The sequence below is a fragment of the Puntigrus tetrazona genome, unplaced genomic scaffold, assembly GCF_018831695.1.
Source record: "Puntigrus tetrazona isolate hp1 unplaced genomic scaffold, ASM1883169v1 S000000270, whole genome shotgun sequence".
In the NCBI taxonomy this organism is placed as follows: domain Eukaryota; kingdom Metazoa; phylum Chordata; class Actinopteri; order Cypriniformes; family Cyprinidae; genus Puntigrus; species Puntigrus tetrazona.
Window position 1 is genome coordinate 305,001 of NW_025047932.1, and position 15,376 is coordinate 320,376.

General features: G+C 40.8%; 1 protein-coding gene across 3 annotated transcripts in view; it reads left to right on the forward strand.

The window, feature by feature from the left end:
* tanc2b (tetratricopeptide repeat, ankyrin repeat and coiled-coil containing 2b) overlaps positions 1–15,376 on the forward strand; it is a 34,408-nt gene that overhangs the window by 11,587 nt on the left and 7,445 nt on the right. For all 3 annotated transcript variants that reach the window (XM_043230971.1, XM_043230972.1, XM_043230973.1), the window contains 12 exons: positions 5,159–5,390; positions 6,034–6,203; positions 6,879–7,486; positions 8,714–8,822; positions 8,899–9,021; positions 9,345–9,581; positions 10,163–10,552; positions 10,862–10,955; positions 11,678–11,811; positions 11,882–12,005; positions 12,995–13,170; positions 13,952–14,084. In XM_043230971.1, the coding sequence (XP_043086906.1) occupies positions 5,159–5,390; positions 6,034–6,203; positions 6,879–7,486; positions 8,714–8,822; positions 8,899–9,021; positions 9,345–9,581; positions 10,163–10,552; positions 10,862–10,955; positions 11,678–11,811; positions 11,882–12,005; positions 12,995–13,170; positions 13,952–14,084 (2,530 nt within the window). The remainder of the gene's footprint in view (positions 1–5,158; positions 5,391–6,033; positions 6,204–6,878; positions 7,487–8,713; positions 8,823–8,898; positions 9,022–9,344; positions 9,582–10,162; positions 10,553–10,861; positions 10,956–11,677; positions 11,812–11,881; positions 12,006–12,994; positions 13,171–13,951; positions 14,085–15,376) is intronic.

Consider the following 15,376-nt stretch of genomic DNA (forward strand, 5'->3'; position numbering starts at 1 on the left):
CACACACACACACACACACACACACACACACACACACACACACACACACACACACACACACACACACACACACACACACACACACACACACACACACACACACACACACACACACACACACACACACACACACACACACACACACACACACACACACACACACACGCACACACACACACACACACACACACACACACACACACACACACACACACACACACACACACACACACACACACACACACACACACACACACACACACACACACACACACACACACACACACACACACACACACACACACACACACACACACACACACACACACACACACACACACACACACACACACACACACACACACACACACACACACACACACACACACACACACACACACACACACACACACACACACACACACACACACACACACACACACACACACACACACACACACACACACACACACACACACACACACACACACACACACACACACACACACACACACACACACACACACACACACACACACACACACACACACACACACACACACACACACACACACACACACACACACACACACACACACACACACACACACACACACACACACACACACACACACACACACACACACACACACACACACACACACACACACACACACACACACACACACACACACACACACACACACACACACACACACACACACACACACACACACACACACACACACACACACACACACACTCACACACACACACACACACACTCACACACACACACACTCACACACACACACACACACACACATTAATAGTTTTTATACCGTGGCAGAAACAAGCTTCTATAGGGTACAGATACTGAGCAATTATAATTGTAATATATAATCATTTTACATTTAAAATTATAACACCAAAAATGATGGTAGAAAATTGTACTTTTAATTATTAAGTGCACAGTTGGATCAATTGCAGACATTTATGTTATGGAATATATTAATAATATTTTTTGTGTTGTGCTGTGATTATTAATTATTCGTAAGCTTTTTCTGTGACCATGCTAGGTTTAATAAAGGATCTTATCTGATTGTATGTGACAGATATCATATATATATTTCAAGGACCGGATCAGTTTCTTCATGTTACGTGATATGTAAATGTATTATGTATATTCAGCAACCTTCTTTATTGATTTGCTATTAGAAATCAGAGCTGGTATTGCACTGAAGCAGAACATTTGGTATCAAGCCAGCTTTAACACACACACGCACACACACACGCACACACACACACACACAGTTTCCCACATCAATCTTCTCACAAAAGATGCTGTGGACCGGTGGAATTGCTTCGGCTCACACAAAAGGCTGTCTGAACCTGTACAGGCTTGCAGTCGTGGTCTCAGCTATTGCATTATGCAGATATGTTTAAAAAAGAGAAGTAAGTTTGCCAGTGAGCCTCATAAAATATTTATTCAGGCAGAAAGCAATTTCCTTGCCATGCTATTAGATCTAGTTAAGTCAATGCATTAATAATCAACTCTCACTTTCTGCCCTTCTGGACGCTTAAAGTCCTTTTAAAACATTTGTATGAGTGAATCGGTATTCTAATGCAGGCGTCTGATCTCTCTGTGGCTCTCTGCACATTCACACTGGACCCAGGTGACCACAGCTTCCCGTTAAAACATCACACCTCATTAACAGAGCTTTCGGAGTTTGCGGAGCTCAAGGGGATGTTGTTCTTGCTTTTGTAAGCTGTTTCTCTGGAGTCTACAGCGGTGCACATCAGACCGAATTATCAGTCTGAGAATAAGTGAGACGTGTTATTTTACACCATAGTAAAAGCACTGGGAGGTCTGTTTTAGCCAAACGTCTTCACAAAGGTTCATGGTGCTGTAACAGAAGGCTATGCAATATGCTTTGAATTGTGATATATACATATACATACATGGGTAAATAAATAAAATAAAAACTGGCCTGTGACATCAACTGAAGGTGAGTTTAGCCTAGAGCAGAGCTCAGTATGTGGCTTTTAGACTTAGCACTTCACTAAACTCAGTATATATTAATAGTGAGTGAAATGCAGAAAGAACTCCACAGGCGTCCGGTCTGGTCGTAGCACATTACAGTAATTATCTGCCTCTCTCTCCTCCGTTCTGCTGAATTACCAGCGGCTCCGGGCCCCTGCTCCGTCTGCTTCACGCTTATTTCAGAAATACTGAATAATGGTGACCAGGACAAATGAAGGTGAAATCGGAGCGGGGAAGGTGTCATTACATATTTCCTTTGAACGCTGTATTCTCAGTTGAAAGAAATACAACTCACTCATGTTCCCATTTTTGAAGCAAAAATTATATCTGGCAAATATGTGCTAAAAACACACTAGAGTCCAGCGATGCTTTAAAGTGCTAGAAGAGAACCTCCACTGTTTACTAAATTCAATGACACGCCCTCTTTCAAAGACTCCGGCCCCTGTATTTATCAGTCAATCAGGTGTCAGCAGTCACAGACCCTGTTTACATCTCATTTATATTAGAATTAATTGTTAATACATTTTTGAGGTCAGTTCATAAGTTCCTGTTCTGTACTAAAGTATAAAAGTATTAATATTTATTTTAGCATGCAGTGTATTATTACATCAGTGTTTATTAGATAAAAAAACGACTAAATTTGTCCCAAAACGCATGATTTATAATAATAAAGGAGAAGGGAGGCATAAAATGATCTGTTATCTCATGATCCCTCGCAAACCTTTTGTTCCTGTGAGAAACTTTATGTTGACTCACAAATCTTTTGCCTCCTGAGAAACTTGGCTTGCAAAACATTTTCATTCCTCAAAGAAACTTTGCAAATGCAGAAAGTTAGCTTTTTACTTTATGTTCTGTGGAGAAACGACATTTGATCGTGAAACGTTCCATTCACTAACAAAGCTTTGCACTCCTTCAAGAAACTTCACAAAGCATTCTCTGGTTTTGCAAACAAACAAATCAAGAAAATAATATAGTTTGATATAATATGCATTTTTTTGTACTTAATTATTTATTTTCATTATTTGTTTCTATATATATATATTAAGTAGACAATCTGAATCTGTTACATAATCCTCATAACAGATAAGTTCAGAAGATTTTTGTGCTATGAATCAAGTATTAAAGCAGGTAATTAAGCTAATTACTGCTTTAATGGAACCAATTATGTGCACTTGTCTGAGAGATGGGCGTCCCACAGAAACTTATGATAAAAGACTTGCCAAATTCCAAATTAAGGGAGAAAAGTTAGCGATTCAGCACCGTGCCACTCAAACCTCTCAGGGGACAAATAAAGATACAGACACAGCATATTGTTTTCCCGCTCCTCATTTAGGGATTAAAAAAGTAACGTTTTATAATAACAGCAAACTGCCAGTAGTTTAGCATGAAATATGAATTGTGCTTTGCTCTGACTCTGGTTCTCTTTGACTGTGTTTCTCTTCCTCACTCAGAGCACTTATGCACTGCTGCCCTTTTGTTGATATAAATTGCTTCTATTGCCTCCCTCATTTGTACGTCGCTTTGGGTAAAAGCGTCTGCTAAATGACTAAATGTAAATATAAATGTGTTTCACTGACTCTGTTTCTCTCTGACTGTGTTTCTCTGAATCTGGTTCTCTCTGACTGTGTTACTCTGAATCTGGTCCTTTTTGACTGTGTTTCTCTGACTGTGTTTCTCTCTGACTGTGTTTCTCTGACTGTGCTTCTTTGACTCTGGTTCTCTCTGACTGTGTTTCTCTGACTGTGTTTCTCAGACTCTGGTCCTTTTTGACTGTGTTTCTCTGACTCTGGTTCTCTCTGACTATGTTTCTCAGACTCTGGTTCTCTGACTGTGTTTCTTTGACTGTGGTTCTCTCTGACTGTGTTTATCCTTGACTGTGTTTCTCTGACTCTGGTTCTCTTTGACTGTGTTTCTCTTTGACTGTGTTTGTCTGACTCTGGTTCTTTTTGACTGTGCTTCTTTGACTGTCGTTCTCTGACTGTTTTTCTCTGACTGTGTTTCTCTCTGACTGTGTTTCTTTGACTGTGGTTCTTTGACTCTGGTTCTCTTTGACTGTGGCTCTCTTTGACTGTGTTTCTCTGACTCTGGTTCTTTTTGACTGTGCTTCTTTGACTCTGGTTCTTTTTGACTGTGCTTCTTTGACTCTGGTTCTCTTTGACTGTGGTTCTCTGACTGTGTTTCTCAGACTCTGGTTCTCTGACTCTGTTTCTCTGACTGTGGTTGTTTGACTCTGGTTCTCTCTGACTGTGTTTCTCCTTGACTGTGTTTCTTTGACTCTTGTTCTCTCTGACTGTGTTTCTCAAACTCTGGTCCTTTTGGACTATGTTTCTCTGACTGTGCTTCTTTGACTCTGGTTCTCTCTGACTGTGTTCCTTTGACTGTGTTTCTCTCTGACTGTGTTTCGCTGACTTTGTTTCTCTCTGTGTTTCTCAGACTCTGGTTCTCTTTGACTGTGTTTCTCTCTGACTGTGTTTCTCTGACTGTGTTTCTCTCTGACTGTGTTTCTCTGACTGTGTTTCTCTTTGACTGTGTTTCTCTTTGACTGTGTTTCTTTGACTCTTGTTCTCTCTGACTGTGTTTCTCAAACTCTGGTCCTTTTGGACTGTGTTTCTCTGACTGTGTTTCTCTGACTGTGTTTCTCTCTGACTGTGTTTCTCTGACTCTGGTTCTCTCTGACTGTGTTTCTCTGACTTTGGTTCTCTCTGACTGTGTTTCTTTGACTGTGGTTCTTTGACTCTGGTTCTCTTTGACTGTGGCTCTCTTTGACTGTGTTTCTCTGACTCTGGTTCTTTTTGACTGTGCTTCTTTGACTCTGGTTCTCTCTGACTGTGTTTCTCCTTGACTGTGTTTCTTTGACTCTTTTTCTCTCTGACTGTGTTTCTCTGACTCTGGTTCTCTTTGACTGTGTTTCTCTGACTGTGCTTCTTTGACTCTGGTTCTCTCTGACTGTGTTCCTTTGACTGTGTTTCTCTTTGACTGTGTTTCTCTGACTGTGTTTCTCTCTGACTGTGTTTCTCTGACTCTGGTTCTCTTTGACTGTGTTTCTCTGACTGTGCTTCTCTCTGAGTGTTTCTTTCTGACTGTGTTCCTCTCTGACTGTTCCTCTCTCTGCAGGTGGTGGCGTATCACTACTGTCAGGCTGATAATGCATACACCTGTCTGGTGCCGGAGTTTGTGCACAACGTCGCAGCACTTCTGTGTCGTTCTCCGCAGCTGGCCGCATACAGAGAACTTCTTCTGAAGGAGCCACACATTCAGAGTATGCTCAGCCTGCGATCCTGTGTCCAAGATCCACCCACGGCCTTCAGACGAGGAGTGCTTGAACCGCTGGATGCTCTTTATAAAGGCACGAGAGATCAACATACAAGAGTTGTGTTTGTGTCTTTGAAGGAATAAATAAAAAAATAAAACTTGTTGGACGTGTACTCTCAGTTCAGGATGAGATAGTTTCTTCATCAGATTTGGTGAAATGTGTCTCTGATTCAGGGTCTCAGCAATGGATGTGAATGGGTGCCGTCAGAATGAGAGTCCAAACAGCTGATAAAAACATCACAATAATCCACATCACTCCAGACTATCAGTTACCATCTGGAGAAGGCAAAAGATTTTAACAAAAATCCATAATAACTTTCTCGAGTGAAAAAGTGTTCTGATCTGAATCAGGAGAGAAATCTGTTATTATGGATTATGGACTCATATTTTAGTTTAAAACACCTTACTGCTTTATTAGTTCTATTAGTATATCTTTTGTCTTCTACTGATGGACTGGAGTTCTGCGGATTGTGATGTTTTTATTCTGACGGCACCCATTCACATCCATTGCTGAGACACTGATCCAAAGACATGTTTCTCTATATCTTATGAAAAAACAAACTCATCCTATTTTCACCAATAATGTTAATTTTGCGATGAATTGTTCCTGTGATGTAAGATAGATATAACAGACTGAATGCATGTGTTAAAGTCTGTTTGTTGTTGTTTGTCTTCAGAGAGGAAGATCACTCCAGATGAAGACCTCATTATTCTCATCGATGGTCTGAATGAGGCTGAGTTCCACAAACCAGACTACGGTGACACTATCGTGTCTTTCCTCTGTAAAACCATCCACAAGTTCCCGGCCTGGTTGAAGCTGGTGGTGACGGTCAGAACCTCTCTTCAGGTAAACACGACATGAACATAAATTTACATTATAATTATAACACCACATATAATACATAAAAAATACACTATCATTTAAACGTTTGGAGTGTTTTTGTGATCAATATTGTGAAATATTTTACAGTATAAAATATGCGTTAAACTAAAATCTTTTGTAAATTATAAATGTCTTTACTGTCACTTTTGATCAAAAAAATAAAGAATGGCTTCAACATAAAAAAACAATCATTATTTTATTGCATGTTTCTTTCATAATGTGATTTTTATCCTAGAGCTCTCATTTCTTCTTTGCAGGAATTGTTAAATATAAATAATAATAACACAAATACATAATAATGAATTACTACATAAATGGATGGATTGTAAATATTTTTAATACATTTTTCTATAAATAACTAGGTTGCAGTATTAAAATAATGTGACTTCAGCATTAAAACAAATTATTTTTTATCACATTAAAAAATGCATTATTTCTTTTCTTAAAAACCAAAGTCACCGAATACAGAACATAATATTCAATTACCACATTAATGGATGAACTTTAAATAGTTTTAAGACATTTTTCTTAAACAACAACTAGTTTGCAATATTAAGAAAAAGACACTTTTCTTTCTGTTCTAAGCACGTCAAAAGCAAGCGTGATTTTTGTCAGTCGCTGAGCTCTGGTTCTCTGCAGGACATCACCAAGCCTCTGCCCTTCCACGTGATCTCTCTGGACGCTCTGGAGGAGAACGACGCCATCGACCACGACCTGCAGAGCTACATCCTTCACCGCATCCACAGCAGCGGAGAGATCCAGAACAACATCTCCCTCAACGGCAAGATGGACAACACCAGCTTCGGCAAGCTCAGCTCGCACCTGAAGGCCCTGAGCCAGGGCTCCCTGCTCTACCTGAAGCTGACCTTCGACCTGATCGAGCGAGGATACCTGGTGCTCAAGAGCTCCAACTACAAGGTGGTTCCGGTCAGCCTGGCCGAGGTCTACCTCCTGCAGTGTAACATGCGCTTCCCCACGCAGTCGTCCTTCGACAGGGCCCTGCCGCTGCTGAACGTGGCCCTGGCCTCCCTGCATCCTCTGAGCGACGAGCAGATCTACCAGGCCATCAACAGCGGCTCGGTCCAGGGCACGCTGGACTGGGACGACTTCCAGCAGAGGATGGACAACCTGTCGGTGTTCCTGGTCAAGAGACGGGACGGCACGCGCATGTTCGTGCACCCGTCCTTCAGAGAGTGGCTGATCTGGAGAGAAGAAGGAGAGAAGACCAAGTTCCTCTGCGATCCCAGGTCTGAAGCACAGCCAAAACTCACTGAACAGCCTGAAACGGTTTGGTGGTCCGGTAGATCAACTAAACCATCTAAAAAGCAGCGTTTTATATTTGTAGCATCATTAGGGTATTAAGTAAAGATCATCATTAGTGATATGCATTGCTAAGAACTTCATTTGAACAACTTTAAAGATGGTTTTTCTGCTCCCTCAGATTGCAGATTGTTTAATAGTTGTATCTCAGACAGATATCGTCCGATCATAAACCAGACATCAGGGGAGAGATGATTTATTGTATGAATCTTTAATTAGTAAAAGCTGGTTTTGTTCTCCAGAGTCTTATTTAAGACCTGAATTGTAAATATTGAATGAGCCGCACAATCTCGAAATGATTAATATGTACAATTTAATATGTTACTATGTACAAGTGCATGCATAAAAATTAGTCTATGCGCTAACATCTCAATTGATAATAATTTATATTGGATTTTGCACGTACAATTATAAAGTGCTGTGAAAATATACTGCGCTCAAATGTGTCAGAATTAGAGACTCAATAAATGTCACGAATTCTATTTTTAACAAAAATTAAAAGCAAAGAAATAGAAGGAAAAAAATGAAGTAAACAACTATTTTGCTAACTCTTTACATAAAGCCTCATGAATAATGAACCATTTTTTAACCAGTTTTAACCAGTTAATACATAATAACACTATATGCATTTGGTTCTAATTTAATGTATTACATGTACATATTATTACAATGCACATTATGACTAATATAATGTATTATACCCTGTAATAACCCTTTATAATGTATTTTACAAAAAAAGGCTTTTTATTTCAGCTAGTCATTAACAGTTCTCATTTTCATCTAGAGTAAGTTAAAGTACTAAAATAACTCAATAACTCTAATAATAAATTATTTAGACTTGTTCAAAAAATACATAAAAACAAGGCCTACTAAATTAAGTAAAAACAGAAAATATTGCTAATGCTAAAATGTATTCAGAAAAATATATTAATAATTCAAAAATTCAAAAATATAACAGTATATCACAGAAAAATTACACAGAAATTTACACAGAAAATTACACAGAAAAACACAGAAAAACAGAAGAATTGTGTTTTATTTATGCATTTGTTTAAAGCAACTGAAAATAGAGAAATAAAAGCCATTTTTATGAACATCTGGATTCACAGAAGACTGCGGCTTGAAGTATTTCCTGTTGGTTTTGTTTTTTGAAGGAATGGCCATACGCTTCTGGCTTTCTGGTTCTCCAGACAAGAAAACAAACTGAACAGACAGCAGACGATTGAGCTGGGTCACCATATCCTGAAAGCACATATATTCAAGGTACGTCCCACCCAGACCACCGTGCTTTGATAACAGAGCTTCATGCAGTGAGTGTTTTTGTGCTGTTGAACCGTAGGGCCTCAGTAAGAAGGTTGGAGTTTCTTCGTCCATCCTGCAGGGACTGTGGGTGTCCTACAGCACTGAGAGTCTCTCCACAGCTCTGGCCTCGCTCAGAAACCTCTACACACCCAACATAAAGGTGCTTCTACACGCTCACAGAAAACAATCAAGCGGTTCTCTCCACAACAGAACAACAACATGCTTTGTTCACCCAACATAGATTTCTTTGTTCATTCAATGCTTAGTGACTTATTTTGCTAACAAAGTAATTCTTGACACAGGATATGTAATAACAATAACTTTCTTAAGAGGTCATTTCTTTCAGTGTATATATATATATATAAAAGTTGAAATAAAGTCAGCAAAAAGCCAAACAATAATCCTATAGGAGTAACTGTATCATATATTCGAGGGTTTTGATGTGGAGCAGCACACAGAGAGCCGGTCTTCTTCTCTCTGCAGGTGTCTCGTCTGCTGATTCTGGGCGGAGCTAACGTCAACTACCGTACGGAGGTGCTGAGCAACGCTCCGGTGCTGTGTGTTCACGCTCACATGGGCTACTCCGACATGGTGCACCTGCTGCTGGAGAACGGAGCCAGCGTGGACTCGGTGTCCGAGAGCGGTCTCACTCCGCTGGGATACGCCGCCGCCGCCGGACACCTGGCCATCGTCACTGCCCTCTGCAGGAGGAGAGCTCAGGTGCGCTCAGGCACACAGAAACTGATTGCTTTTTAAGTAACTAGTAAAGTAATGCATTACTTTCTTCGTTTCTCATGTATCGACTGGCAATCAATAAAAACAGATACATGCAAACTCTGAATATTATGCAAACATGCAATAATTGAAATATGTTAAAAAAGACGTCAAGTATGTATTTAATCCCATTTTATCAACTAACATCTTTGCTGCCAACCTTCGATGATCCAATTCAATCGTACTAATGAGCAAAAACGACGATTTGAGTTTAGTTTAATTTGTGAATAGCGTTGATCTTTCTTCTCCCGCGTCATATTCTTCATGTGATCAGTTTGATCTGTCCTCTACTGTACAGACCACAATATATATTTCCTTCAGACTGAGGTTATTCATCACAAACATGACGGCGAGCCAGCGCTATCACACAAATAATTTGTAAACTGCAAAACAAAGTTTTAAATGAAGGTAGATTTGAAATCAGACATTTCTATCCTTGCATGGTGAAGCGTAGGATTAGCATGAAGCCGGTCAGAGAGCTTGGGTTTAGGCTGGGAACGACCCTGATGTGAGCGTCCTCTCCGCAGCTCGATCACCTGGACAAGCACGGTCAGTGCGCTCTGGTGCACGCGGCTCTCAGGGGACACCTGGAGGTGATGAAGTTCCTGATTCAGAGCGACTGGGGTCAGATGCAGCTGCAGAGCCCCTCCCCCACAGAGTCACAGGCCACGCCCTCCCCCCAGCAGGCCACGCCCCAGGAGTCGCAGCCCTCCAGCCCCGAGCAGCAGGAGGCGGAGCCGGAGGAGTCGGCGCAGAAGGAGGAGGAGCAGGAGGAGTCTCCGGAGGAGGAGTCCAAGCAGCAGACACAAGCAGACTCTCAGCCTCAGCAGCAGACGACTCCGAAAGCTGCCACGTTCAGCAAGAGTGTGGCGGTGCAGCAGGCCTTCATAGCGGCCGCCAGCATGGGTCACGCTGAGGTACGCTCTGTGTGTTAACAGGATTCATTACCATGCTTTTCTCCAGGCCTGTCTAATACTTACACATACACAGTATTGGTCAAAATGACCCATTTTACTGTAACGACCAAAACCACTGGGCATTAAACTGCCCCTATCATGGGTTATGAAAGGTTCATCTTTTGGTTTTGGGAGTCCCCAACAACAGGTTGCTCATCCGTGAGAACGGAGAAAAGACAGTAAAGATTTCAGACTTTTCATGACTGGCTTTGTGCTCCAGGGTCATGTATAGCTACTAACTGTGTGTGTGTGTGTGTGTGTGTGTTGAAGGTTGTGTCGTATCTCTTGGACTTGCCCGAGGGAGATGAAGAGGAAGTTCAGCGAGCTCAGATTAACAGCTACGACACTCTGTGGGGTGAAACAGGTGAAGCACTGTGTTCTACCATCTAGTGCGCTTCCTACATAGACAGCTGACTACTACTGTTCTGGGAGTGTTTTTCCCGTTTATTTTCCCCATAATGAGATATATATATATATATATATATATATATATATATATATATATATATATATATATATATATACGAGTTGAAACACATTACAAGTTAACAAGTATTTAAAAAACAGTTAAAAATATCAAGGTACAAAACTGTGGGAAAAAACAGGGAATAAGACAATCACAAAAAACGGTTGATTTATGGCTTCAGCAAAAGCATAGACCATTAATTAACAACATAAACACTCTTTTATTTTTACCAAATTTAGACCATATATGACTAATTGCCTAGTTCTGTTTGGAGAAATAATCAATTTAAACAAACAAATAAATTAGTTCTGTGAATTACCAAAATAAAAGTCTTTGTTTACATAATACTATGTGTACTGTGTATATTTATTATGTGTATATAAAAGCACACATGCAGTATACATTTTCAAAATATCGAAATATTTATATTAATATAACGTATATTATCATACGATTTTTCTTAAATATGTACATGCATTTGCTTGTATTTATATATACATGTACATGATAAATACTCTCACACATACAAAAGCGTTTATTTTGGATGCAGTTAACGTCGATGAACTATAGATGTTTGGATGGTGGCTCTCTGTTAACGTGTGTCCGGCTCGCGTCCTCAGCGCTGTCCGCCGCGGCTGGCCGAGGGAAGCTGGACGTCTGTCAGATGCTGCTGGAGCAGGGCTCTTCTGTAGCTCAGCCCAACCGCAGAGGAGTGCTGCCGCTCTTCAGCTCTGTGAGACACGGACACTGGCAGGTAACCCTCGACCCCTGCTCCCCGGCTCCTCGTCTTCTTCTGCACGCTTCAGCTCTGCGCTCTCTTCTAGATCGTGGATCTGTTGGTGTCACACGGAGCAGACGTGAACCTGCCTGATAAACAGGGACGAACTCCACTGATGATGGCCGCCTCAGAAGGACATCTGGACACGGTGGAGTTCCTCATGACTCAGGGTAACACACACACACACACTCTCACACACACACACACAAACACACTCTCACACACACACACACACAAACACACTCTCACACACACACACTCACACACACACACAAACACAAACACACACACACAAACACACTCACACACACACACTCACACACACACAAACACACACACACTCTCACACACACACTCACACACACACAAACACACACACACTCTCACACACACACACACTCACACACACACACACACACACACACACACACACACACACACACACACACACACACACACACACACACACACACACACACACACACACACACACACACACACACACACACACACACACACACACACACACACACACACACACACACACACACACACACACACACACACACACACACACACACACACACACACACACACACACACACACACACACACACACACTCACACACACACACACACACACACACACACACACACACACACACACACACACACACACACACACACACACACACACACACACACACACACACACACACACACACACACACACACACACACACACACACACACACACACACACACACACACACACACACACACACACACACACACACACACACACACACACACACACACACACACACACACACACACACACACACACACACACACACACACACACACACACACACACACACACACACACACACACACACACACACACACACACACACACACACACACACACACACACACACACACACACACACACACTCACACACACACACACACACACACACACACACACACACACACACACTCACACACACACACTCTCACACACACACACACACACACACACTCACACACACACACACACACACACTCACACACACACACACTCTCACACACACACACACACACACACACTCATCAGCTATTGAAGTTTATCTTGGAGTTCTTGTCTTGTTGTCAGGTGCGTGTCTGGATCTGATAGATAAGGAGGGTCTGACGGCTCTGAGCTGGGCCTGTCTGAAAGGACATCTCTCTGTTGTTCGCTGTTTGGTGGAAAAAGGAGCGGCGACGGACCACGCCGATAAAAACGGACGAACGCCTCTCGATCTGGCCGCCTTCTACGGAGACTCAGACGTGGTGAGACGCATTTCTAGTTAGTTTGACGACTTTTGGGTTAATTTGAGTTCAGGTTTTCCAAATACTCCTCAAGTTCATGCACCTGTGACATACACAACCAGACAGAAGTTTTTAAAGACGATTCTTATGTTCATCAAGGCCGCATTTGTTTGATAAAAAATACAGAAAAGCAACATTGTGAAATATTAATAATATTGTGAAATATTTTTACCATTTAAAATTAGGGGTTTCTATATTAATATAATTTATTTTTGTGATGCAAAGCTGAATTTCCATCAATCATTGCTCCAGTCTGAAGCGACCCGTCAGAAATCGTTCAATATTCTGATTTATTATCAGAGCTGGAAACTTTTGTTAAAAAGAAGAGCATTTATTTTAAATAGAAATACACTATCATACAAATGAGTTTTTTTTTTTTTTTGAAAAAATCTAAACTTTTAGCTAGGATGTTTAATTGATAAGATTGTAAAGATTTGTATTGATAGAAAATATTTATATTTTTAATAAATGTAATTTTTTCCATCAAAGTATTGCAGTTTCCCAAAAAATATTTCCCAAAACCTTGATCATTCTTATAATAAATCAAATGATTTACACTGAGTAACGACTGATTATATATATATATATATATATATAATTATATATAATTATATGTTAAAGTTTATTAAAATAGAAACCGTTATTTTTGAAGCCAAAAAACTGTCACAGTATGATTTTTTTTCTGTATTGTTGATCAAATAATGTAAGAAACATAATATTAGAAATGGTGTCGTGGGCTCAGGTTCAGTTCCTGGTGGATCACGGGGCTCTGATCGAACACGTGGACTACAGCGGGATGCGTCCTCTGGACCGGGCCGTGGGCTGCAGAAACACGTCTGTGGTGCTCGCCCTGCTGAAGAAAGGAGCCAAGATCGGTACGAGATCCTCCTGAGCTCAGTCTGAAATCTGCTGTAAATAATAATTAATAAGCTCGAACACCTGAATATGTCTAGTTTTCCAAATTAGTTTTCAAAAACAAAACACGTGCTTGACCCTGAAGCACCAAAACATCAAACTGAACGTATAATCTATGTCTGGTTTGACAAACAGAAAAATAGACAACCTGGACTCCGAGAGAGCAAAAGTATTCATAAAATCACCTTTAAAGTTGTTTAATGATGTTCTTAACGATGCTTATTACTAATCAGAAATGAAGTACGGTAGGAAATGTACAGAATATCTTCTTTGGACATTATAACCTCAGTTATAAAATGTTGAGCAGAAACCATCCCAAACCATCTCTTCCGAACGTTTCTGTTATATCCGTGTGATTGACAGAATGAAGGCTCGTACGCCTCTCTTTCAGACGTGAAGCCTGTGATCTTGAACTTGGTTTCAGCTCTCAGCTGATTAATATCAGACGCACATAAAGGATCCCCAATCATCATCATTTACAGCAGAGAGCTGCAAGAACAGCTTAGATCTTAAAAAACCTGCAGAACTTGTCCACGTCAAAGACAGTTTATATAAATATGAGCTCTGTCGTGGACGCCGCCGTCAGATCTGAGCGTACGCACTTTTATAAATGAGGCCCATTATTTGAAATATTTTTGGGGGGGTTCAAAGAAAAATAATAATTTTGACTCATACAGTGTATTGTTGTCTATTAACATAAATATCCCTGTGCCGCTGAAGACAGACACGTTTACATGCGTCTCAACGTCTGTCTTCATCTTTCTTCTTGAATGGAGCAGCATAAATAATTGCTACAGAAGTCAGCTTTCAAATAAACGATCGTCGTATAATAAACAGAAAGGGACAGAGTTACTAACGTGCTTTAATCATCGTGAATCACCCTCCCATCGGTGCTTTTATTCTCTAACATTCACTAAATCTGGCCCACAGTATGTTATAACTCTAGTTAGTAGAATATCTAAAGTGGACTGTCGAAATAGATGAAACCCGACTGGATTCGTGTAAATGTAAAAGCTCCGGCTTTGTCCTTATTCATAGTAAAAGCAGAAATCACAAACCGTGCCCAAAAGGAAAGAAGTCTTCATGTATGTGAACGTGTTTTCATGTAGCTCAGCTTGTGCTCGGCCGCTCCAGCATCCATGTGCTCCGTCTCTGGATCCGTGACTCCTTTTGTTTGTGGTGTTTGCGTTTGATTTCGCTCTTTGTCTTTACTGCCTTTCTTTGTCTGGTATATCGTTGGCATTGTTAGAGC